General features: G+C 37.5%; 1 protein-coding gene across 1 annotated transcript in view; it reads left to right on the top strand.

Annotated features, from left to right (window-relative positions):
• Positions 1-27282, top strand: part of UNC79 (unc-79 homolog, NALCN channel complex subunit) — a 258705-nt gene that overhangs the window by 121371 nt on the left and 110052 nt on the right. Inside the window, 9 exon segments of the mRNA XM_079130155.1 lie at positions 3342-3532; positions 4111-4234; positions 6245-6385; positions 8960-9181; positions 11682-11909; positions 17874-18012; positions 21254-21333; positions 21418-21566; positions 25022-25179. Of these exon segments, the coding sequence (XP_078986281.1) occupies positions 3342-3532; positions 4111-4234; positions 6245-6385; positions 8960-9181; positions 11682-11909; positions 17874-18012; positions 21254-21333; positions 21418-21566; positions 25022-25179 (1432 nt within the window).

Genomic DNA, 27282 nt, shown 5'->3' with positions numbered 1-27282 from the left:
TCAATAATAACGTTAAAGGGATGGCCTGCTCATCCAACTAAATTACTTTGAATTTGTTTCTTTATGTCAGAGAAAAGATTTCCCTCTGATAGAGAAAGGAAGATTCTGTGTTCTGGGGCTTTTGGGTGTCCAGCTGCGTGCTTTGGGAATGTTTTTATAGACTGTTCAGCAAAGCCTTCAGGAGCAGGTTTACTGTGGTCCCGTTAACTTTCCAGAGGCGGCTTCTAGAACAGTTCCTGTCAGACCCCAGCCTTCAGCTGGGTCATTTGTAGGAAAGGAGTGGAGGGGAGTTTGTGGTGGGTGTGGGTCTTAATTTTAGCTCTAAATCTGATTTCTCTTCTTTAATTTTGTTAAGGGAGTCTTTTAGACTAGGCATCATATATTTTTTTGTGTGTGTTGTTCTTTCCATTTGATCCTTTCATGTGGGCAATAGGACATTTGTTCAGTAAGTGCTCCCTAAAAATACTCTTATTTACTTTCCTTGTCTAAAGTGGTATGTTTTCTCTGTGTTGGGCCTTGAACCCAGGGCTTTGTGCACATTGAGCAAGTGATACAGAGCTCCACCGAACTATGTCCCCAGCCCTTTAAGTTGGATATTTTATTCCCCACTTGGGGAATTCAAAGTTACTGCTTCCTTCCCCCGATTGATTCTGAGGTAACGTTAAGAATTGGTGTTGTCGGAACTGTTTTACCTCTTAAATGCTATGTTACAGACCACAGTTGCCAATACAGAGTACCAGACATTCTATTGGTCCCATAATTTCCTGTCTGCTTGGTAGGTTGCTCGCCTGCTAGCTAACTGTCTGTGTCTTTGTGGGGGACAAGCAGCCCTGTGTAGGTGTGGAGGTCATCTCACTTTCAGCCCATTCTCAGGAATGCCCTTTTAGCCACGCTGGTCCTCGTGTTGCCAGGCACCACTTCTGGCTGCTCAGTGCCATTGGCAGCTGTATAGTATTGGTATTCAGCCCATCACCCCAGTCCTACTAACCAGGCTTGAGCATATGGCCAAGGATACTCTCTGGTTACAGTTCATGATATCATTTCTTTTAAAAAAGTAATCTTCCACATACATCTGACTTAAAAAATGGGGTTCCCAAGTGTCCAGTACTCCTCAATAACACAGTTGTAAACTGGTGTTCTTTCTGTCTTTATAGGAGTCAGTTGCTCTCCTTATTCAGCCTCTCTTGTCCATGGTCTACCCTATGAATTACAGATCTTCTAGTTCTTGGTCCCATTGTTGACATCCCACTGACATTGTTTATGTAGGCCTTGTTGCAGAGTTGGACACAAATGCCTCTGGTGTTACCATTATTCTGCAGCTGATGGGACCATTTGTGTAGATTTCTGTCACCATGCTATTCTTCCCAGAGAGGGATTCCACAGTGACTTACTTTTCAGAAGGTGTAGTTCTGAATGGCATGGCACTCTCATTTTAGTTCATATTCCAACTAGCTAAACATGTTTAACTCCTGGCCCTTGACCTGGTAATCCTTGTAGATATCCTTGGGAATGCCATGCTGGCGGACATACTCCCAAACCAGTAGCCTCTACCCTTCCTCACACACTGTTGCACCAGAACAGGGTGGAGGGTCCTGCACCCTTCCTCTTGATGTTGGTGAGATCTGCCATGGCACTGATACTGGTATGTTCCCAGTGGGAGCCACAGTATTGGGGGATGTTCTGGTTCCTGGTGACACCAACACAGTTGACACTATCCATGCTGTGCCCATCCAACTTGGGCAAGTCCAGTAGGGACAGGCACTCATGAGTCCAGGGGTACGTCCTGCACCCCAGTGGCAAAGCTGATTCCCTGGCAGTGGCCAGTAACAGGTCTGGCCTGGAGGGTAGCAGAGGCAAACCTGTGCAGCACCTGCTGCCTGAAGGAGTGGGAGTAGCAGCAGCAGCAGCAGTCACAGCTGCACCTGCTTGGTCGAGATCTTCCTGCTGGCTCCTGCCTTAGGTGGTAAATCGTGGCTGGCTTCCCATCCCTGGGCTGGCCTCTGGCCAGCAAGCCCCAAGCCAGCCCCATGCTCCCATGTCCTGACCTTGCCCCTTAGAAATCTTTTTGATTATGACTGTTTTTCCAAATAAAAGGATTCATAATCTGACCATTGACAATTAAGGATCTTCAATGGTGTACTTGTTCTAAAATTTGATTCAAAATCAAGCCTTTGCATGACTTGACCATGAATTATATAATGCAAAGGAACCTACATAACAATACATTCCAGGTTCTCAACACTATCTGTGTCCGCTCTTTGGAGTCCATCTATAATTAAGCGCAACAACAAAAATCCCAGAAATAAATTCATTTTCTGAAAATAGCCAGTCATTTGGAATTTTGATCAATATGACACCAGATAGATATTTGAGCTTTAAAATAGAATTGGTTAATTTTTTGTAATAATCTAAAATTCTAGATCTAATCACTAAACATTTAAAATTGAGTTCATTGGGCAGGAGTTATGTAACTCAGTGGTAGAGTACATTCTTATTTGTGCTGGGTCATGCATTCAATCCACATAGCCTAAAACAAACAAACAAAACAAAAACACAAAAGAAAAAAATTGGATGCATTTAAAATAAGTGGTTTCTCATAAACCTTATCTTCCATGGTAAAGGCTCAGGACCTGTCAATAGTCAACTCTTTGTTACTTTTATGCTTGTAAGAAAAATATAGTATCTTTAACATCAGGGTTAAAACAACTTACATAAGTAAATTTATGATTAAAATGTTTTCCTTCCTCTAGGAAATTGATGAACTATCTTGATCATTACAAAATGCATCTTTTTATTCACAAATCTAACCAGCCTTAGAACATTCTTAGGAAAAAAAATTGTGGCAGAATATGCAGCTTAGCGAAAAACAGAACTTTGCATCACTATGTTTGCCAAAAAAAAAAAAAAAAAAAAAAAAAAAAAAAAAAAAAATTATACTCTAAAGTGTGTGGTAGTAGAAAACTATACCTTTGAAGCACAGGTGTGACTGCACATGCTGTAAGGAATTTATCAAGCTTCAGAAATAACAATACTCCAGCAGTAGTCTCAATCCTGTAGGAGTAAATCTTTGGAATTATCATTGTGATCTGGAAAGTCTGAAGAAGAACAGTTCAAATTCAATCTGTGATCAGTATTTGTACCTATTTGTACTTTTTACTACTAATGGTATCTAATGTTGAGTTGTAGATTCTTACAAATCTCACTGAAATTTCTTGGCCAAAAACTCCAATATTATGGGCTCTGGCCTTTCTCTGTACCCATTTCCTTTAGGAAGTTCTTACATATGATTGTTAACAGGAGTGTTTTGTTCTTTTTGCCTGTGGTTATGAAAATCCCACCAGGTTGGTGGATACTGGGATAAGTCCTGTAGCACAGTAACGCAGCTGAAGGAAGGTCTCAACCGGATCCTTTGCCTGATCCCCTACAATGTGATCAGTCAATCAGTGTGGGAGTGTATTATGCCAGAGTGGCTGGAAGCCATCAGAACAGAAGTCCCAGATAATCAGTTAAAGGAATTCAGGGAAGTATTAAGGTGGGTAAGTAGTTTAATGAAGTCACTGTAATTATAGTGATATCTAACATTTATTGACAATGTACTGTGTCCTTGGTACTCTACTAAGCATTTTGTATAATCTCCCTTAATTTTTTAACAATCTTATGAGAATTGGGAAACCCCAAATGAAATAGCTACTATTAATTGAACTAAAATGATTTGGAATTGTTCAGAAAAGATTTTGTTCTTGAGGCGTAATAAATATACACCATATTGTTTGCTTATTTTCAAATATGATTCATGGGTTGTGTTGGGAAAGTACAAAGAGAAAATATTTTTAGGGCTAGGAAGCAACTCTAATTCTTTAGAAATACAAATCCTTCTGTTAAACCTAATAAGCATATGGACATTAAATGTTTTTAATGTATGAATTATTTATACATATACATATTCCAATGATGTAAGCAATTCTCTTACAGTGAAACAAGGCATGCTAATAGTAGGTCAGAACACAAACTCATCTGAAAGGCATAGGGTATAGTTAGAAATACTTTGGTGGCATCATATACCCTAATGTGTGCCCGTTGGTCATTTACTCTTGTTGCTCTGCTTTTCAGCAAAATGTTTGACATTGAGCTCTGTCCTCTGCCTTTTTCATTGGAAGAGATGTTTGGCTTTATTAGTTGTCGGTTTACAGGCTACCCTTCCTCTGTACAGGAACAAGCTTTATTATGGCTTCATGTAAGTGAATGATACTTATGGTCATTTGGGGTTATTGTTCTTATCCTAGAAGCTAAGTTCTTAGTCTTGTTAGAGGGGTGGGAGGTTTTGCAGAGTCTTAAGTTTATGTGTTCATTGAGGATTATTGTAGACTAATATCTCATAGTCATAAATAAATGATTAAATTTCAAATGTATATAGCTCTAGTTATGGTTAACAAATACAAATTTATGCAATAGTATTACTGAATTCATAGTACTTTTTGGTCCTTACATATTACTTGCTGTCTGGGATTCTGAGAAACATTTAATATTGAACAGGTCCTTTATTTGAAAAGTTGAGAACTACTGCTTAAGGCAGGATGTGGTTCATCTGCTTCCACAGCCTGGAATGACTCTCTTTTCTGCTTCCACTGGGAGCTCCAACCTCTGCTGCAATGTCCAGCTCAGGAGTGGCCTCCTCGGGCGTTTTCTCTGCTCTACACCCCCATTTTCCCATTAAGATCACTTTTCTTCCCTCCAATATCTAGACAGCTTCTCTGCATGAATTCTGTTCTTTCTTAGAGTTAGTTTTTGTTTCTTGTCCTGCTTACACACTCCTCGGGTTCAGGGACCAGTTTTTATTTTTGAATTTACAATCCTCTTCATCCTTTCCCCTTTCTGGACATGCTTTCTATTTAATGAACTTTTAATAAATTTATTTAATTGATGTGAAGTTTGAGCAGTTTCAGAAAATAAGGACAAATTCAATGTTTAGATTAACTATGGTTCTAGTTAATTTTTTTACTTTTTTTTTTTTTTTTTTTTTTGCTGTGCTGGGAATAGATTTCAGGGCTTCACACATTCCAGGCGTGTTCTTCCCCACTAAGCTACATCTCCAGCCCCAGATGCATTTCTGTGTCACACAAAGATGCACTCTTATACACCTTTCGCTTATGTGCCTTTCAAGTTGCAAAAAAAGGCCTTTCTGGATTCTAAACTAGGGAACAATATTTTTTGCACTTGACGAAGAGTAAAGGGAGAATTTTCTTTAAAAAAAAATGTCACCTTAGAGATTCAGAATTTTAACTATTTATCTCCACATAGATTTCAATAAGGTCATTTTTATTTTAGGAAAGCAGTCTTTCCTACAGATGGCTAAATGTTGCCTCAGTATTCTGTTACACACCCTTTAGGCTGCAAACCTCTGTTCCTACCAGTTAGGTCAGTTACAGTTCACACACTGTGGACTGAACTTTAACATGGCTTTGTTGTGAAGGCAGAGTGCTGTAGGTTTCAAAGTCCTGGTCTCACCTTTTGGGGAGAATATAGTGTTTGAAGTTCAATCATATATTCATTAATTGGAAAAATTTTCAGTGCTCTTGTGTGCCAGGCTCTGTAATAGGTACTGGGATAAAAATGGGATGAGAGATGGTCCTTCTCCCATACTTCCTTTCTTTAAGCAGCTCATGGTGGGAGCAATATTAATAGATAATTAAATGCAGCAAAAAGTGGTAATTACTGTAATAAACATATGTATAAAGATCTAAGAAGCAGAGAAGAGGGGTGATTCTTTTCTGTCTGAAGGAAGCAGGAATTGATTTCCAGGAAATTCTTTTCTTATACGATGACTTGATTTTGGCCCAGAAAGACCCAAGCTTGTATCAGACAGCAAGATTGGATGGGGTATTCAGGTGAGAGTGCAGAGGAACTCAAGGAAGATATGACCAGATTCTGTTAGTCCAGGAGAAAGGTGTGAGATAAGACACTAAGCACTGGGTATGTGGAGAAGGGGACAGTGACAAGAGAGACTTAGAAGTTTCTGTGAAAAGAACATGGGGATTTATTGGATACCAGGGTAGGGAAAACTCACAGTTCAAAGACACCTTTGATTTTCTTGGTGCAAAAATTTGAGGATGACTGTACTGATAAAGTATGTGTAAGGTTGAATATCCTCATGCTTAATAGTTTGGTTTAGGAAAAAATATCAAATGTAGTTTTCTGAGTTTTAAAGTTGACCTGTTTGTGGGGGATATGTGTCTTTTTTCTTCAGGTGTTATCGGAGTTAGATATCATGGTTCCACTTCAACTCTTAATAAGCATGTTTTCTGATGGAGTCAATTCTGTCAAAGAACTGGCAAATCAAAGAAAATCAAGAGTCAGTGAACTGGCAGGGAACCTTGGAACTCGAAGGGTAATTATTACCTGATTGCTCTTTTCTGTCCTGAGATTTTAAAAATCCTTGTCAGTTTGATCAAACTTGAAAGTAGCATCGCAAGAAGTCTCTCTGAAAATCCTTTTTAAAAATTACATCTCATTCCAGTAACATTTAAATTACATTAAATAAGAAAACATTTATCTGAGATAGGTTTGGTATAGTCTATAATTAATAAGTTATTGAGTTTTTGTTTTCCTTTGGAAAAAATTAATTTTAGCTCTCTCTCACCACTGATGAAAGGAAAATACAAAAAACTTAGCTTTTTTGATGCCCGCCAACCCCCGACTTTGTGGGTCTCCTGGTAGATGAGAGTTCTCTACTGGGCAGAGCAGTGCTTCATACACGTTGTGAGGAGTTTGGATTTTTTTTGTCTTTTGCTTTTTGCTGTTGTGTTTTGGAAAGACTAATTGGTGGTGACTGTAGGTAATGCTGACACAGTGAACTAACTGAGCTCATTTTTTTGACCTCTTTGCACTTTTGTGGATGAGAAATATATATAAAAACTGTTAGAAGTTTTGATGATGTTTCTGTGGGGAATCTGATGTGGTTTCTGCTGACCACAAGCAGTTTCTGAGACGCTGACTTTCCCTGGAGGGTGAGCAAGGACTTCTCAACTCTCCCTGGCAGGCCTCTCCATGAAACCCACCTATTTCAGTCAGCTTTGTGCTGCTGTAACCAAAAGACCTGACAGGAACAATTTTAAGAGAATGAAAAGTTTACTTTGGGGCTCACAGTTTCAGAGGTTTCAGTTCACAGACTGCCGACTCCATTCCTCTGGGCCAGAGGTGAGGTAAAACACCACAATGGAATGGTGGTGAGGAAGAAAGCAGCTCAGGACAGGACGCAGGAATCAGAGAGACACTCTGCTCTCCAGAGACAAATATGTACCTCAAAGTCATGTCCCCAGTGACCCCTGTCCTCCAGCCACACCCTGCCTGCCTACAGTTACCACCCAGTTAATCCCTGTCAGGGGATTAGTGCACTGACTAGATTAAGATTCTCATAACCCAGTCATTTCACCTCTATAAACTTTCTTGCATTGTCTCACACACAAGCTTTTAGGGGACATCTCATATCTAAACCATAACACTGTCCCCATGCCACCTGACATCTAGGGATGAAGAAACCTAATGTGATCATAGTTAGTTTGTATTCATTACTAAAAAAAAAAAAAAAAAAAAAAAAAAAAAAAAAAAAAAATCACTTCTTTTTCATCTGCCTGTTAGGAACAAGTTGCCAACCACCTAATTTTATTTCTTTCTTTGATAACCTTTAAAATGGCATTACTTTGTGTGGCACTTTATTCTGTGCAAATTATTCACAATGAACAATATCACAGAATTGTGTGAAGCAGTCAGAGAAGAACTCATTATCCTCACTTTACAGCTACTTAACTTGATACTTGGTGAAGTGAAGTGATTTCCCATAAATAACACCGTAAATATCCAGGTATTCCAATTCTTAATGGGGTACTCTTCCTCTTTGCTTAAAAATAATGGCTGTGGAGCTTTCTGATTCCTAGAAAGATCTTTATATGAGAGAAAATATGATTTGAGAGTGAAAGTAATATACAGATATGTCAGTCTGGGCCCTGATACAGAGTCTATCCCAGATGGTTAAAATGAAGAGACTTTAATGGAAATTCTGCCTGTAGAGTTATGGAAAAGGTTACAGCAGCAATAAGGATTAATGAAGCTCCCAGAGTCTAGTGGCAGTCTGGTAGGAAGACTCTAATCCCCTAGGGCTGAAAGAACAGGGAAGAAAGCTCCTAGAGCCAACTGGGAGCTGAGTCTACCTGGAAGGGCTGGCTGGAGAAGCTGTGGAGCCACGGAGACACTTCCGGAGCTGCAGCTCCGAAGCAGGAAGAGGGGGTGAGAAATATTCCTGCCTCCTGCCCTGCCAGTTGCAGGACCTCTTCTGGTGCCTTTCATTCACTGAACCCAACTGGAGGCCAGGCAGTGAGCCAGGGTAGCCAGGGTATGTCCAGAACATCCTTGGGCATGAAGTTGGGCAGAGAAGGGCAGTGAGGGCCTGAGATGAGGTTTGGGGGATATAGAGAATAACCAGTATAATAGATTTAGCATTTATTATTTTTTCATGATAGTTCAATCATTATGACTTCCAGAAGTCATCATTCTTCTTCAGTCATATTAATCTGAGATTCTGTGCTTATGATTCTAAAAATTATCTTGCAGTATTTTACTTTTTGTAATTCTTCATTTTTTCAGATTATGGTTTTCTGTAGATTCAGACAATCTAGTTTAATTGGAAATGTTTGATGGGATGAAAAATATAATGACAAATGCTTTCATTTTCCAGGTGAATGATGCTTCATTCTTTGACAATTAGTCTGAAAACTTGGATTGTTTTATTTGTTATTTTGATGTTTTGAGAGGATTGGTTGTATTTGGAGGTACTAATATTGTTGGGTAATATCAAAGAAAATCTGTATGTCAGCTGGAAATACCTTCCATAGGGTCCCTAATTACTTTATACAGCCATTTGTGCTTCTGTGAATCCATTTATATGTGTTGACGTTCTTTCTTGTAGGTGAGTGTTGCTTCTGATCCTGGTCGACGAGTACAGCACAATATGCTGAGTCCATTTCATAGTCCTTTCCAGAGTCCATTTCGGAGTCCTATGCGTAGTCCATTTCGTAGCCCTTTCAAGAACTTTGGACACCCAGGAGGAAGGACTATTGACTTTGATTGTGAAGATGATGAAATGAATCTAAATTGTTTCATCCTCATGTTTGATCTTCTCCTAAAACAGGTAGCTGAAACATGAACTTCCTCATTCTTAGAGGTGAAGAATGAGGGAAAACATTGTATAGTGATTCTTTCCACGTGTTGGGCATCTTCACACTTAATGAAATGATGTGGCACCACTCAGGACATTTTTACATATTGCTTTGGGAATTTCCTAAAGAGCCCGAAAACAACTTGGGAGAATATCTGCAATGATGCTGACGTATGAGAATGGATTTGAATTTTAGAAAATCATAGCATCATTAGAATTGATTCTGTTGAATAAATTGAATGAACAAACAGGACAAAACTATTTTGGGGAAAAAGCAAGGTACAACACCATAGTGATAGGATTGATTCATGCCTGAATCAATTTGTACTGTGATGGCTACCAAATGATATTTCTAATTCCATCATGTCTTCTTATATCTTATGGATTGATTTCAAAGATAATTTTTTAAAAAGATAAATTAAAAAGGTTTTGGTTGGGAGAACATTTCTTCCTAATTTTTTACTCTTAAATAATTTTATATTGGTAGACAAGTTGCAAGGATAGTATAAAGAACTCCTGAGCACTCCTGTCTCAAATTCTTCAGATGATAACATTTATCACATGTACTTCTTTCTTTCTCTGTATGTGTACAAATGAATTTCCTTAAGGAATCATTTGAACGTAAGTTGCAAACACGGTATTTTTGTCCCCAAACACTTCCGAGTGGATTTCCTTAAAAAAAAAAAAAAAAAAAATATATATATATATATATATATATATATATATATATATATTCTCTAACATAATCACAGCAGAGTTACCAAAATCAGGAAATATTTTACCTATCTTATAGAAATTACTCATTTAAAATTGATATAATAACTATCATTTTTATAGCAAAAGGAAAAAACAAAACTGTTTTTGATCTAGGAACAATCTAGGATCACTCACTGCAATGATTTGTCCTGGTTTTTTGGTCTCCTTTAATCCAGAACAGTCCCTCAGACTTTGTTTATCATGTATGTTTTTGACAGTTTTCAAGAATACAGTTCAGTTGTTTTGTTGAATGTGTTTCACTTTGAGTTTGTCTGACGTTTCCTTATGAAATAATTTGGATCATACATTTTTGGCAGGAAGAACCACAGATGTGATGTTCTATCCTTTGTAGTGCATCATGTCAGGAGGCACAGATATAATATTGACTTACTAGTGATGATAACTTTGATCACTTGGTTTACATCATGATTTCTGCCAATTCTCTCTACTATTGAGTCATTACAAATCAGCCCTGTATATGTGAGAGCTCCACATCAGCAGATGCAACTGACCAAGAACTAAAAATAATTGAAAAAAATGCATCTATGGTGAACATGTGCAGACTTATTTTCTTGTCATTATTCTCTAAATACAAATAGGTATATCATATTAGGTATTGTAAGTAATCTAGAGATGATTTAACATAAATGGAAGAATGCAAATACTGTACCATTTTATTATATAAAGGACTTGACCAGCTATGGAAATTCCTATCTGTGGGCAGATTCTGGAGATACCAGGGGATGACTTTATTTTCCCTTTGGTAAATAACAAGTAACTGTAGGGAAACACTTTCAGATGATAAAGTTTTCTATTTTTTATCAGACTTTTTCACCCACTAGTTTTAGCACTGATGGATATAATTCATGCCTGAATCAATTTTTACTATGACGGCTGCCAAATGATATTTCTAATTCCATCATTTCTTCTAACTTTATTAGTTGGTATCCTACTAAAGGAACAACTTTGTCTTCCTCTCATTTGTGCATTTATTTATCTATCTGCTTATTCCTGCATGTACACATGGATCCTTATTTTATTCAGTAACACTGTTACAATCTTTAACTGTTATTATTTATTTTGTTGCTCATATTGGCCAGTGAAAATCTGTGAAAGCTGGCTCTGTACTCTCTTGACATGTCCATATCATTCTCTGAGCATTTCCTTAATGTCTGGCATGACAAGATATTCCAGGCTCGTCTTATATTTTCCTTGCCCCAGCCCTGGAATCGGCCATTTCTCCAAGGATCCCTGCTTCCTTTTAGTGGATAGCAGTATTTAGAAACCAAGATCTGGAAAGTAGGTGAGGAGCGGCAATTTTTTTTTTTTTGTTTCCAAACTTATGTTTACTTCTTTGAAGATTTAGTATTTTTCTAAGACAATAATAGCAGATTTTTTTCTTTTTTTTATTGTAAACAAATGTTTTAAATATATAAACTATCACAAAATGATGAATTTAAAAACAATTCTTTTAAATGTTACATGTGATTTTTAAAATAATTCTCATTACTTTGTCTTGTTTTTCTATTCCTTTTAGAAGACTCTGGAAACCAACATATTTATTAAGCTTCTATTGTTGTTTAATAATTTAATGTTGCTGTCAGTAGTGAAAATTATCTCCAATTAGTATGTCAATAAAATGTTGGATAAAAGGACAAACTCCTTCTTCTTCTTCTTTTTTTTTTTTTTTTTTTGTCCTTTTCCGAATGTCTTTTAGATGGAATTACAAGATGATGGAATCACAATGGGATTAGAACACAGCTTGTCAAAGGACATTATTTCTATTATAAACAATGTCTTCCAGGCCCCCTGGGGGGGCTCTCACACCTGCCAGAAGGAGGAAAAAGCAATCGAGTGCAACTTATGTCAGTCTAGCATCCTGTGCTATCAGCTTGCTTGTGAACTCCTGGAGAGATTGGCTCCCAAAGAAGAGAGCCGGCTGGTGGTAAGCAGTGAAAGAAGCCAGATGGCTGTGTACAGTAGAAATAAAGATGGCAGCAGTGCAACAGGGTCTTCCTCTAGGGTTATCTTATGTTTCATGTTGGATTATATGTGAGACTGTATCAAAAGAAAAGTTTTCCTATTATTTCCACCAACACAAGTTCCTGGGGAAAGATAGGAGATGGAGCCACACTATATGGAATTCTATTGAAAGACTTGAGTTAAGGTTGTAACAACTCCATTCATGTAGTTTCCATAAATATAAAGCATTACTGATATTCTTAAAAGAACTTTTATCACAAGGATTTTTTTACTCTTTTTAGTTATAAATCACAGTAGTGTATATTCTAACATATTTATACAAACTTGGAGTACATCTTATTCTAATTAGAATCCCAGTCTTGTGGTTGTACATGGTGTGGGGTATGGAGATTCACTGTGCTGTATTCATATATGTACATAGGAAAGTTATATCAGACTCATTGCACTGTCTTTCCTATTAGTTTCCCCACTCCCTTCCCTTCATTCTCCTTTGTCTAATCTACTGAACTTCTGTTCTTTCCCTCCTTCCCTTATTGTGTTTTAGCACAAATAGGAGTAGTTTGAACTCTTCTTGTTTTATTCATATTCCTTTAATTCTTTTGCCTAATTGCTCTAGGACTATGTTAAATAGAGGTGGTGAAAGAAAGCATTCCTGTTTTGTTCCAGTTTTTAGAGGGAGTGCTTTCAGTTTTTCTCCATTTAAATGATGTTGATCTTGGGTTTATATATATAGCTTTTACTATGTTGAGGTATGTTCCTGTTATCCCTAGTTTTTCAAGTGTTTTAAACACGAATGGATGCTGTATTTTGTCAAATGCTTTTTCTGCATCTGTTGAGATAATCATGTGATTCTTGTCTTTAAGTCTATTGATATGGTGAATTATATTTATTGATTTTTGTTTTTTGTTGAACCAACCTTGTATCCCTGGGATGAAACCTACATGATCATGGTATACTATCTTTTTAAATATGTTTTTATGTGCACTTTTCCATTATTTTATTAACAATGTTTTTGATGGCATCTTCAATTTCATTACTTGAAATTGATCTGTTTAAATCTTCTATGTCCTCCTTGTTCAATTTAGGTAGGTCATGTCTCTAGAAATTTGCTGATGTCTTCGAGATTTTCTAATTTTTTAGGGAGTAAATTTTCAGAATACTTTCTGATTATTCTATGTTTTTCAGTAATATCTGTGGTGATATTTCCTTCTTTCTCACAAATTTTAATAATTTGTTTTTTTCTCTCCTTTGGTTAGCTTTGTTAAAGGTTTATCAATTTTGTTTATTTTTTCAAAGAACCAACTTTTTGGATTTTTTTATCTCTAAAATTTCACAACTTCATTGATTTCAGCTCTGATTATAATTATTTGCTTTCTTTTACTGATTTTGTTATTGATCTGTTCTTTTTTTTAGGCATTGAGATATAATGTAGATTATTTATTTGATATCTTTCTATTCTTGGAATGAATAAGCTCAAAGCTATGAATTTTCCTCTTAGAGCCACCTTCATAGTGTCCCAGAGATTTTAATTTGTTGGATCATTATTTTCATTTACCTCTAAGTATTTTTTAATTTCATCCCTGATTTCTTCTGCTATCCATTCATCATTCAATAATGTATTATCTAGTCCCCTGGTATTAATAGCTTCTATTTTTTATCTCATCATTAATTTCTAATTTTATTTCATTATGGTCTGATAGAATACAAGGTATTATCTCTATTTTGTTTGTTTTTGTTAAGAGTTGCTTTGTGCCCTAAGGTATGGTCTATTTTAGCGAATGATCCATGTGCTGTTAAGAAGAAAGTGTATTCAGTCATTTGGATGAAATATTCTATACATGTCTGTTAGATCTAAATTTTTAATTGTAGTTTTTAGTTCTATAGCTTCTTTATTTAGTTTTTGTTTAGAAGATCTATCCAGTGATTATTTAGGCATTTAAAGTCACCCAGTGTTATTGTGTTATAGTGTATTTGAGTCTTGATATTGAGAAGGTATGTTTGCTATATATATATATATAGATGCTCCATTGTTTGGGACATATTTATTTATTTTGTTATTTCTTATTATTGGATACTTCCCTTAAGTAGTATGAAATAACCTTCTTTGTCTTTTCTGATTAACTTTGACTTGATGTCACTTTATTTGACATGAGGATAGAAATCCCTGCTTGTTTATAAGATCCATATGAATGGTATGTTTTTCCCATCCTTTCACCTTAAGTCTATAGATGTCTTTGCTGAAGAGGTTAATCTCTTGGAGACTGCAAATTGTTGGGTTTTTTTTAAAATCTAATCTGCTAGCCTATGCCATTTGATTGATGAATGTAGGCCATTTACATTCAATGTTATTATTGAGAGATGATTTTTATTCCCTGTCATTTTTATTTATTTCTAGTGTTGGATTTATATTAGTTTCTCCTTTGATTGACAGTTCTTCTAGTGTAGTTCCTCACTCTGCTGTTCTTCAATTTTATTTTTCATTTCTTCTACATGAAATATTTTATCAAGTATATTTTGTAGTGCAGGCTTTCTAGTTGTGAATTCTTTTAACTTTTATTTATCATGGAAGATTTTTATTTCATCTTCAATTTTAACCTTAATTTTTCTGGGTATTGTATTCTTGATTGGCATCCATTTTCTTTCAGGGCTTGGTATATATTATTCCAAGACCTCCTAGCTTTTAGGGTCTGAGTTGAGAAATCAGTTGAAGTCCAGAATGGTTTATGTCTAAATATGACCTCTGGTTTTTCTCCAGCAGCCTTTAAAATTTTGTCTTATTCTCTATGTTAGGGATTTTCATAATAATGTGTAACAAGCCTCCTGTATTTGACTTTCCATTTCATTCTTAAAGTTTAGGAAATTTTCTGATGATTTTTCATTTAAAAGATTGTGCATTCTTTTAGTTTGTATTTCAGAGCCTTCATCTATCCTGATGATTCTTAAATTTGGCCTTTTTGGGTTATCCCATATTTCTTGGAAGTTCTGTTCATGGTCTCCTAACATTTTTTTCTCCATGGTCAACTTTATTTTCAAGATTATATATTTTTGTCTTCATTCCCTAAAACTCTGCCTTTCAAGTGGTTTAGTCTGTTGGTGATGCTTTCCATTGATTTTTTAATTTGGCTTATTGATTCCTTCATTTTGAGGATTTCCATTTGGTTCTTTTTCAGAATCTCTATCTCTTTATTGAAGTGATCTTTCACTTCCTGTATTTTCTCTCCAATTTCACTCCTTATATCATCTTTTACTTTACAGATCAATTTACCTATGAACTTTCTAAATTCCTTCTCTGATATTTTCTTCACAGTAGTGTCAGTGGATTCTGTATTGAGGTATTTTGATTTGTTTGGGATGGCTTGTTCCCTTGATTTTTCATATTGTTTGTGTGTCTACACATTTATTGGTATCAATCTGAGGTAATAGAGTTTCTACCCTATGAATTTATAGTGTCCCTGAATGTTTCTAGTACCTCATGGTTTAGGGGGAGACAAATAATAACAACAACCAATGCAAACAATATATAGCATTAAACTAAATACTTAGTTACTATTATGATTTCTACAATGTTAACTGGTTAATAAACAGAAATGGTATGATGAACAATTGCTGTGTGTGGTGGTGCATGTCTGTAATCCCAGAAACTTCAGAGGCTGAAGAAGAAGGATTACAAGTTCAAAGCCAGCCTCAGCAACTTAGTGAGGCCCTATGCAACTTAATAAGACCCTGTCTCAAAATAAAAAATAAAAAGGGCTGGGGACATGACTTAGTGATTATGTGTCCCTGGGTTCAATCCCCAGTATAACAAACATTGTGTGGTAGATGCTCATTAACAGATGATGACTCGGTCTTAGAACAGGTAGTATCTATTGCATGTAGTAACTACTTCCTCATGGGACAAGTGGAGGTCAAGAGATTGGGGAGGACATGAAGAATGGGCTGGCAGGAGGCTTAGACTAGTTTGCAAGATAGGTAACAACTGATCCCTGCCACCTTAGAGGACAGTACTGGAAAAGTGGGCTACCAGGTCTGTGTAGAACTCAATATACAGCAGGCAACTCTCCACTGGGTCAAGCTGCGTGAAACTCAGTTTATGATTTGATATGATGTTTTCTTTATGGTTGTCCTAGGAATAGGGCCAGTTCCAATAAAACTGTAAAGTTGGCAAAGGTGTTTTTCAGAGCCTTAGCCATTGTTTCAGCATTCATTTTGTTCTTCTTATGATCTTCTTTGTCCCATCAATCTTCATTTCTTGTTTGCTTTCAGTTGACTGTCAAATAAATTTAGAAAAATGTTTAGTGGTCAATGTGTTACTTATGAGGATAATTTTATAAGAAGATATTTGAAGATGAGTCATGAAAGAAAAAAGGTAGAAGACTGTTTTAGTCAGCTATTTTGCAACTGTGATTAAATGACCCAACTCGTACATCTATAAAGGAGGAAAGATTTATTTGAGGGCTCATGATTTCAGAGGTCTTAGTCCATAGAAGGCCACTCCATTCCTTGGAGCTCAAGGTGAGGCTGAACATCATGGCTGGAGAGGGTGGTGTGGGGAAGCAGCTTACATCATGGTGATCAGGAAGCAGAGAGAGACTCCACTTGCCAGATACAAATATAGTACCCTAAAGCCATGCCCCACTTCCTACCTCCTCTAGCCACACCCTACCTCCCTCCAGTTACCACTCAGTTAATCCCATCAGGGACTAATCCACTGATTAGGTTAAGACTCTTAAAACCCAATCATTTCTCCTCTGAACCTTCTTACATTGTCTCACATGTGAGCTTTTTGGTGACATCTCACATCCAAACCATAATAAAGGCTAACCAGAAGTTAGATTTTTATTTTATTTAAAAAAAAGTTTTTTAGCTGTCAATGAATATTTACTTTATTTATTTATATGTGGTACTGAGAATTGAACCCAGTGCCTCACATAAGCCAGGCAAGCGCTCTATCAATTAACCCCAGCCCACAACCCCAGCCCCAGAAGTTAGATATTATAAATGGTAGCCATACCTAGCACTCTCTTAAAAAAAAAAAAAAAAAAACTCAGAAAAATAAAATATTCTCTTTTCCTTCCATGTTTGCAGCTTAATTTATATATGTGTACACACATATGCATATACATGACATATTATGTATAAATACATAACTTTAAGTATATTTGCACTGTTGTGCAACCCTTCTCCAGGACTTTTTCCTCTTGCAAAACTGACACTCTAAAACTATTACATGACAATTACCCACGTCTCTTTCCCCGTGGCCCCTGGGAGCCACCATCCTACTATTTTCACATTATATGATGTAATTGTATAAGTGAAATTGTATGGTATGCCTGAGCATAATGTCCTCTGGTTTCCTCCATGTTGTAGCAGGTAGCAAAATCTCCTTCCTTTTTAAGGATGAGTAATATTACATTGCATGGACAGTCCACATTTTATTGATTCATCTATCAGTTGATGGACACCTGGATTGCTGTACCCTGTTCCCTCTTTATCTCACATGTTGTGGTAACTTCTTGCTCCTAATATTTTAATTAGCGTTTGTATTTGAATATATCTTTGCAAACCTCTTATTTTTCCCTCCTAAATAAACTCTGAACAAACTGTTCATGGGTGGGAGTCCCTTGGGGGGCAGGATGCTTACTGATCTAGGGAATTAAAACAGAAGCGGAGCTCAGCCTAGGAAGATCTGACAATGTGTTCATTATTTTTCCATATGTATTTCAAGTGAAAACAAATGTTCCAGCAATGGTTGGTGCAGATCTCTCACTGTTATGGAAGCAAACTCAGGCTTCTTGGAGGTGTGCTGCTTTTGCCTTCTGTTCATGGCTGAGCAGAATAGGCCATGATCCATTTTTATTGACTTAAACCAAACCTCTATACAGCCCTGAAGGGCTGCTCATCTGGCTGTTTGTTGTGTTTGTTTCAGGAGCCCACAGACAGCCTTGAGGACAGCCTCCTTTCTTCCAGACCAGAGTTCATTATAGGCCCTGAAGGAGAGGAGGAGGACCTGGCAGCCAAGCATGGGGAGAACCCAGGCAATCGCACCACGCCCACAGAACATGCTGGTAGGTGAACTTGGCTGATGGGGAGCGCATGGTATGCACATTTCAGTTTGCACTGCGCCCAATATTTGTATCCTTGATTTCTTAGGTTGATATTGACTAGGGCAAGTTTAGATGCACCTTTCTCAGTGTTGACTGGAGCAGATAAGCCTTGTCTCACCAGATTATGAGGTGAAGGATCCATTATGGCTCCAGTGGAACACAATGTGAGCATCTTTCTGGCAACAATCTTGTTATCAATGAAAATTTGTCATCTTAGTATAGAAAACTAACACAGTTCCTACACAAGAGTTGTGTTCATTGTGTGTAGAAATAATTCTAAACAGAGACTGATTGGCTGAGGTGGAGGGTGCTGACAAGTTCAATAGCTACTCAGGGCATGGTGCCAAAAGCAATGTATTTTCACATAGAGGCAACAGCGCTTGCCTTCCGTGAAGCTTCTGCACCATAAGGACTTGGTTAGGACCCTGGACAGTGCTCCTCACAGCGCTGTTAAGGTCTGTCTCAGAGACTGGGTGGGCTGGCAAATTTGGAACAATAAGGTGACAGGAAAATGGATTAATTTGCAATTTGTGCTCTGAGGGAGTTTAGAGAATTCAGGAAAGGACCCTGTGTGCCTCTGGGGAAGCCTGATTTCTAGATTTGGATGGTGGGTACTCTGGGAATTTGCACAGTACTTGGGGCAATTTAGGCAGCTTTTAAAAAACATTCCTGCTTCCACTATCCTGACCTATTAGACTATCTTGGTCCTGGGAGACTCACTCCAGAATTAGAAAGCATGGGCTTTGCATTATCCCTTCAGTGAACAGTAAGCATTCTTAGGAGACTGTTTTGTGGGGTTCATTGCTGCTGCTGGTTGTCTTATTCAGACCAAGATAACCACATCATTGTTACAGAATTCTTGGTCAGAACTGCTTCTGCATGGTCAATTGAGTGTGAAGATCTCAACTCATACCACTTGACACCATTGGAACTTAGAGTTTGAAGGAATGTCTGAAGTGGTGTATTTTATTGGTTTTTGAAGGGTACTTAAAGCTATGAAAGCTCGGTGTCATTTCCTTTGGAACTTTTGTCACTTTTGGTGACAATTGGTGGGAAATGAATGCAAATGGTAAAGATGCAGGCTCCCTGCCCAGCTCTGTGAGATTGCTCCAACTTGCTCCATTTCATACCATGGAGTTCTAAGCAAGATTTTCTCTAAACAGTATCCTTCAGAAAAGAAGGTTGAAATCTGCTGATCTAGTTCAGCTTTCTCACTTTGCTGATGAGAAAATCAATCCCAGATGGGTTAAATGACTTGCCCATGAGGTGGCTCCCATGATTCATTTACATTTATGCTTGTGTGTGAGTGCTTCCAAGGCTGTGCTGGAGCATCACAACCATCTGAGGAGCGGAAACAAACCAATCAGACCCACAAGCTCCACCCTACCCCGATTCTGAGTACACTCTGGGTGGGGGCCTGAGGATTTAAAATTCAAATCTTAAAGAGCAGGAGTTGAGACTAGAACCCAAATAGAAGCATGACGAAGTCCAGAGTTATGCTTCTATTAGGCTTTATGCCCATGGGAAGCAAGGGCTTCCCTTAGGATCCCCTGACCTGTGCTCTTTTCCACACAGATTTATTTTCTAAACCTAAGATAACACACAAATCAATTAATTACCCCTTCTGTTTGTATGCAGTATTTTATTTGAACAATAGTTAAAATCAAACAATTTCTTTTTTTTTTTTTCTTGGTGGTGCTGGGGACTGAACTCAGGGCCTCACATATGTTAGACAATAGACAAGTGCTTTACCACTGAGCCACATCCCCAGCCCTGAAACAGTTTCTTTTTATAAATTACAGATGTCCCTCAATATCCTCAGGACTCAGCCCCTCCCCCTGACAGATATCAAAGTCTGTGGGTGCTCAAGTCCCTTATATAAGATAATGTACTATTTGCCTGTAATCTGCACAATTCTCCTGTATGCTTTAAGTTATCGCTAAATTACATCTAACGCCTACTAAAATGTAAATGCTATATAAATAGTTGTTATATTGTATTTTTTACAGAATAATGGTGAGAAAAAAATTTATGTATGTTTAGTATAGATGCATTTTTTTTTCCTCTGGATGTTTTGGAGCCTTGGTTGGTTGAATCTATAGGTACAGATTGGATGTAGAGGGCCAATTATACTCTTGTTCTTGCTGAATTATCATAAACTCCACTTCTTGAAGCATTCACTGTACTCTTCTTCCCAAGACACTGCTTCAGGCTCCTGGCACAGCTTCTGGCTCTTTCCCTTCTTTTGCTCTCTGCTGTCTTGCAGGACACAGCTATAAACTGTCCCTTCAAGGAAGCTCCTATAAACTGTCTTCCATGACATGTGTTCCTGGCTTCTCAGAGCTGCAGGGTTGCTTCAGCTCTGTGGCCTTCAGGCAGCGATCCTTAGCTCCTCATCAGGGAATCGGGGTGGACGCTCCATCAGCATGTTCAGTGGTTTCCATTTCTTCAAGACAATTCCCTTTTTCTGCACTCTGTGGCCTGGTCCTTTTTCATATAGCAGTCATGGATGTCCACCACTAAAATATTGTATAAAATTTTCACTTTAAACAAAATAGAGTCAAGGGGTGGTAGCAAGTGTTTAAAATATCTTTGAATGGAAGAGTCCCAATAAACAGTTTAATATATAGGCCGAGAGGATTAGATTGCCTTTGTCTCTGATTCTAGGAATTGCCAAAACTTACATTGGCACATTACTTAACACATTTTGCACTAATTTCTACATTTGACTAGCTTGTGGATTTTTTTCTCTAGCATGCGTCTATGTACAGTAGTATACTCTTGCCCTCCACCATGGGGACAAAGGGTTTAGAGATCCTACAAGAAGATAAAATGAAAAGATAAAATGAATGGTGTTCTCATATGAATATATTCATCTTTTTCTAAATGCCCCTATTTTGTGTTAATCTGTGGGATAAACCCTTCTGGTGTTAATTGACCTGCACAGAGCTGGCTCAGGGAGCCAAAGACCTCAGAATCCATGATGGGCCAATAGTGAAAATGAAGGCAGAGAAGCCTATATTGAGGCTTTCTGCATAGAAGGGGGGTATATTCTAATTTGGAGAGAAAATAAAAGCATGTAATGTTTGTGTACAAACACTTTTCAATATATTCAATATTTGGTTTCATGATCTTGATCAACTGATAAGATTGAGGTGTGTGGAGCAGTTAGGTTAATCTTTGTGTAACTATTTCTTCACAGCAGTAAAGAATGATACTGAAAGAAAGTTTTGCTACCAACAGCTTCCTGTAACGTTGAGATTAATATACACCATTTTCCAGGTACATTTTCTGAAATCTTTGAATATTTGGATTAGTAGCAATGCTGTTTTGGAAAACCCAGTAACCATGTGGTTTTTTGCATAGGAAATGGCTAAATTTGAAGAGCCAGACATTCTTTTTAATATGCTCAATTGCCTGAAGATTCTCTGTCTGCATGGAGAATGTTTATACATTGCTAGAAAAGATCATCCTCAATTTTTAGCTTATATTCAGGACCATATGTTGATTGCAAGGTATGTCTTCTTAATGTCTTATTTTGTTTATTTATATCTTAGGCTTCAGGTGTGAACTTAGAATATGACTTACTAGCTCATTTGGGTTATTTTCTCAGCCAGGACAGCTTAATTGCCTGTGGGAACTACTTTTATTTATTTTATTTCATCTTATAGTTAACTGTGCCAATACAAAGATTATGTTCACTTGATAGATACTATTGAAATGTAAAAAGTAAAACAAGTATTATTTTTGTGCCTTTCAGTTGTTAGATGGGTTAAGAATAAAGCACACCCTAGAAAATGTCAAAAGATAAGTTAATAATTACTTAGTATGACTAAATAAGGATTTACTCATTTTCTCACTTGAAATGGACTTGCTAATAGACATCTAAAATCCCTCTATGCATTGTCTAAGAAGATTTTTCTTAGAGACTGATGAGGCATTTTGAGAATAATAATAAAATATTGCTATAAATTTACAGTGCTTTCTTCTGGAGGGTCTTAAAATAACTATTAGAGTCTTCCTGGCAGCAAATCAGAAAAATATTATCCTCATTTTACATGTAGAATAAGGTGATAAAAAAGAAAAAAGGATAATAAGGTAATAAAAAAGTAAAAGGAAAAAGGTTTTTTCAGGTTAAGATTAACTAGGTAACAAAACCAAGTCCATCTTTATTCATTTTTTTCACTTATTTATTTATTCATTCAAAAAATATAATGAGTGTTCATTGTATTACATTACTATTCTAGGCACTTTGGGAGTTTGTAGTCTTGATTAGAGGGGATGAATTCTCAATATACAGAAGATGACTATATATTTTATTATTTAAATTGGTCTACTTTTTAGATTAAAGCAGGATGGCCTTCATAATAATATTAAAACAACAAGGGTAAACTAAGATCTTGGATAAACTAAGACACATGGTATATATATATAACCCAAGGGAATGTGTAAGTGACTATTTTACACAGTTCACAGATGGGTGAATTCTTTTTCTGGATGAATGGCTAGGGATGGGCTAAGCAGTAGAGACTGTTTGAGTACTAAATCAATAAATTTTGATTGATATGTTTGGAGATAGGTAGAACCTGTTTTGGGAAGCAGAAATGTTAAGAGCAAACAGAAAGTAGAGGAGAAATGAGCAAGGCCAGCTTAGGTGATGCCAAGGTTTCATTTTTGCTTCTTGGTTCATGATGTGCTTGTGTGCGGTAATAAGGAAAAAAGGGGCTGGAGAAGTAGGTTGGGACCCAACTGTAAAGAGCATTCTTCCCTGTGTGTCCTGTGTCTTCCCTCTTCTTATAAGGCCACCAATTATTAGATTTAGGGCCTATTCTAATGCAGTATGGACCTGCCTTAACTAATTATATCTATTCCACGTAAGGTCACATTCTGAAGTTCTAGGTGGACATGAATTTTGGGGGGGACACTATTCAACCGACTACAGAAGCATCCTATGGGAAAGGCGAAGGAGCTACGAAGGAAAGGTGGAGGAGATTCAGAAGTTTCCTCATAATTAAGTGAGGATTATCCAGGTGTAATGGGAGGAAGGAGCTGAGAGGTGGATGGCTGAACTGGATATAGGGAAGAGTGAGGATGATCTGAAAGGTTCAGGCCAAGGATGAGACAAGCTGCACATCTGGTTAGAATCAGTGTTGGAACAGCACCAGAATTAGGCAGATGCTTTCTTAATTCCAGAGAAGTGGGGATTCTAAATGGGTAGACTTCAGTTGCTAAAACAACCCCCACAAAAAATGTGCCCAGAGCAAATGGATTATTGATGCTGTGGATCTTTAACCAAGCTTTTGGGTATGGAGTTCAGGTTTTTTTCCTCAAAGTACCACCCAGACACTGAAACCCTCATGACAATGAAGGAATCTGGGAAAGGACATTCTTCCTCTTTTCAAGCCAAGTTGCCTTAGAGGACTGGGACAGCCATCAGATCAGTCCAGATCCAGGCTTTTCTCACTAGCATGGTGATCTGGAGGTTCTGTATATGGTTTTCTTCCTTCATCTAAGTTGAAAGTTCTGCGAAATCGCAGATTATGTCTTTTCTTTCCTCTGCAGTCTTCACAGAAGCATCATCATGCTCATCCTCACAGGGATAATGGTAGTTCAAGGTCTTTGAATAACTCCTGTATGCCAACCACCCTGCATCAGCCCACACTGGGAGGAACAGAGGGTTCAGAGGAGTTGAGAAATTTGCATGTGGTTATACAGCTAATTAATGGTAATGTTGGGATGAGACCCATGCTTGTCTGACTTCTACTACTCAGATTGAGCTGATGGTGTTTGAAATGGCTCCTTTCTATTCTGTAGCTCTGGCACATCTTCTGATTAGCAAGCAAATCTAGTGTCTTGTACCTCAGCATGCTTCTGCAAAGTGGAGATAAACTGTGTCGTTCTGCTCTTCTCTCTGTGGTGCATCATAAGTTTTTTAAAGTCACAAATAGTATTGCTTCTGATATTAACTCTGGAGCCACATGTGGGAAAAAAACTGCAAACAAAGAAAACAAAAGGCACGTTTCATATAATTAAATAAAAAATTGAAATCAGTAATATTAGCAAAATATATTGAGAATTATTCTGGTAGGACTTGGTAGGGACTTAGCTTAAACTTATTAGGGGCAAGGTTTTTTACCAGGAACCTTCCTTTCTCTCTCTGTCTTTTCCTCTTTCCCTTTCCCCAGCTGCCCTGTCACTTAGCCTAGGTCTCTCTTGCTTGTTAGAACCAAGCACTGGCTTCTTCTCAGGCAGGCTGTCCTGGGAAGTGGGAGAGAGGGCCCCTAGCAGCCCTTTTTCGGCATTGCCCTTTCTTCCTGAGATATCCTTTCTCTCCCAGAGCCCATATTACTCCCTGAAAAAAGAACTTGGACATTGCCATTCTTGAAGCATATGCCCACTTGTATGACTGGTCACTGTGTTCTGGGTATTGAAGTACTTCTGTATTTTGTGTTCACCCTTGTGATAGGAGAGTGGGGAGCTTGATTGACAATACTGCCAGTTCTTGCAGAGGTTGTTTTTAATAGAAAAAGAGTTGCTTTTTGCCATAATAAGGGGATAGGGCTGCTGGGCAGGCAAAACCAACGAAACTTTACAGATGTTCATTAAAAGAAAAATGCTAAAAATCATTTATCACCCTATCATCTTAACCTAACACCAGTTTTGTATATTGTCATTGTTCATTTTTGTAGCTGAAATTTGTAACATGCAAATTTTAATTTTATGTTAAAAATGTAATATTAGGTATTTTTCTGTATCGTTACATGAAAGTAGTTTCTTTAAAAAACATTAACAAAACAGGGTATAGGACATGTTTATCGGAGCATTATAGTCTTGCAGATGAATGCAATCTCACTAAGATCATCCCTAGCAGCTGACAAGTAACTATGCCTACCAGTATCTAAGAAAAGAGAAGATTTTTCTGGAAAGGTTCTAATGAACTCTCACCACTTTGCTTCTCTCGACTCCTCAGCCTGTGGAGAGTTGTCAAGTCCGAGTTCTCCCAGCTCTCTTCACTGGCGGTCCCTCTCCTCCTCCATGCTTTGTCCCTTCCTCATGGTGCTGACATCTTCTGGACTATCATAAACGGCAACTTCAACAGCAAAGACTGGAAGATGAGGTTTGAAGCAGGTACTTCTGTGTTAGCTTAAAAGTTCTCTGGCTTGTGATGTAAACCACATTCCAGTACTGACATCTATTTTTGGCCTCCTTTCTCCACCTTTTTAAAGGATACTCTCCTGCTGGCTGGTGTTCATTGCTGGTTTGCACAGTGTTTGCCAATTATCCAGGCATAATTATTAACTCCCCTGTTTTTTACTCCCAAATAGGTCCCAGTTTGGGTTACAAATAATGTAGGTAACTTATTAGGTTACTTGCATCAGAGTTACTGAGATATTTGTTAAAAATGAAGATTATTGGGCCCCACCCTAATCTGCTGAATCAGAATTTCAGGGTAGTGGGTGAGGACAGGAATCTCGATTTTCAAACAAGTTTTCAGGTAATTCAGTAAGGTTTGAGAATACCTTCTGTGCCTTGCCACTGAGGCTCAAAGGACCAAGACTGATGCAGTGAAGGGTCTAATTTCCTAGTGCATAAATTGGCGAGTTCTCAGAGTAATGTGGCTAGGAAGGAACTTGGTGTGTTCTTGGAGCTTTGTATTTTCTGGCTCATTGTCACCCCAGTCTGCTAGTACTTCTGTTTTCAGGGGCAGCAAGCAGGGTTGGATTGCCAGAGTGTTGCTTATCAGAACAGTTCCATGTATTTTGATCTCAAAAGTGTGACCCAGAAATGGAAGTTCCATTAGGAGAGTTAACTGTTGTACGCTAGAGTTCAGTTTCCCACACTCTGGCTACTTCAAAGAATGCTTGCTTTTTGACATATACACAAATCCAAGGGCTAGTTTATATGCTAGTTTGTGATGTTGTAGGAAATTAGATGTTGTAGGGTAAAATTTTCTCGCAAAAATCTGCACAGCATGTGCAATGTTTTATAGCAATTTGTATTTAAATGCAAATAAAGCAGATAAATATTCAAGTATGCATCTTCATTCCAATTTAAGGATTAGATTATTGCCAGATTAGTCTTCTGAATCATGGCTCTGATTATGATACTTCTCAATTAAAAAAATTTAATGGGTTCTCAATGTCTAGAGAATATAAATATTCAGGCTACTTTGACAGTTGAGCAGGTTTCCCCGTGGTGTACCCGCAAGAGTTTGCAGACCCATTGGCTGCTCTTCCTTCCACACGGACCATGGTCATTTGCCCATTGCTTCTTGCTTCCCTTGGCTATTCCCAGTGACCCAATGCCTTGACCATTCTCTATTCTCCATCTAAAATTCTCTTCCCTTCAAGTCCCTGTCCAAATGCCACCTCCATTTGATCAATGCCACCTTTGAGTTACACCTTCAAGGACATCTCAGTAGAAAGAGATTTCTTTATTCCCTGTCTCTCATGGCATTTTATTTGTACTCCATTAGAGGTGTGTACAGCTTTTGTATTACGTGTCAACTAGTTGTATCTGTCTTATCTCTTTTAGTCAACTGGACTTTGAAGTTGTGAATGACTTGTTTTCCCATTTACTTCCATCTCCCCACAAGTGCCTACAATAGTCCCTTAATTTTCAATATGTAAAACACATACATTCTTAATAAATATTTTAACAACAAGTGAATTCATGAATTTACTGAATAAATAAAGACTATATGTACTGGGTACAATGAGAGTGATAAAAGTGAGTGTAAGTAAGTGTGTGTGAAGATTCCTATTATCAAGGGCTTCCCAACTTAATTGATGAGACCACATATAAGCATATAAGAAGCTGATAAAAAAGACGTAGGAACACTAAAGAAGAATGTCATATAGGTATATAATATGAGCATTCAAATGCCAGATATAAAGTAATAATGTGTAAATGAGTAATATTTTTTAATAGGAGTTCATTGGATGGAAGGTCAGAATGGACTTCATAGAACAGCTAGAACCTCAGCAATTAATTCTTCAAGGATGGTAGAATATCAATAAGGATAAAAGAGTAGGAAGAATATTTCAGGTTTCCAGAATAGATTAATCAAATACTGAAATGTCTTAATTCACACCACCCTACATTGCTCTACTAGGTATGAAAATTTTTTATGAGACCATGCTTCAAGAATGGCTGAAATAATTTAATATAGATTTGAAGAATAATTTGAAATCCATCAAGGGAGGGTATATTTGTATCTCGGAAGAAGTA

The sequence above is a fragment of the Sciurus vulgaris genome (genome assembly GCF_902686455.1).
Source record: "Sciurus vulgaris genome assembly, chromosome: 2".
Lineage (NCBI taxonomy): Eukaryota > Metazoa > Chordata > Mammalia > Rodentia > Sciuridae > Sciurus > Sciurus vulgaris.
The sequence above is the reverse complement of the archived record's forward strand: the minus strand, read 5'-3'. Positions and strand labels throughout refer to the sequence as shown.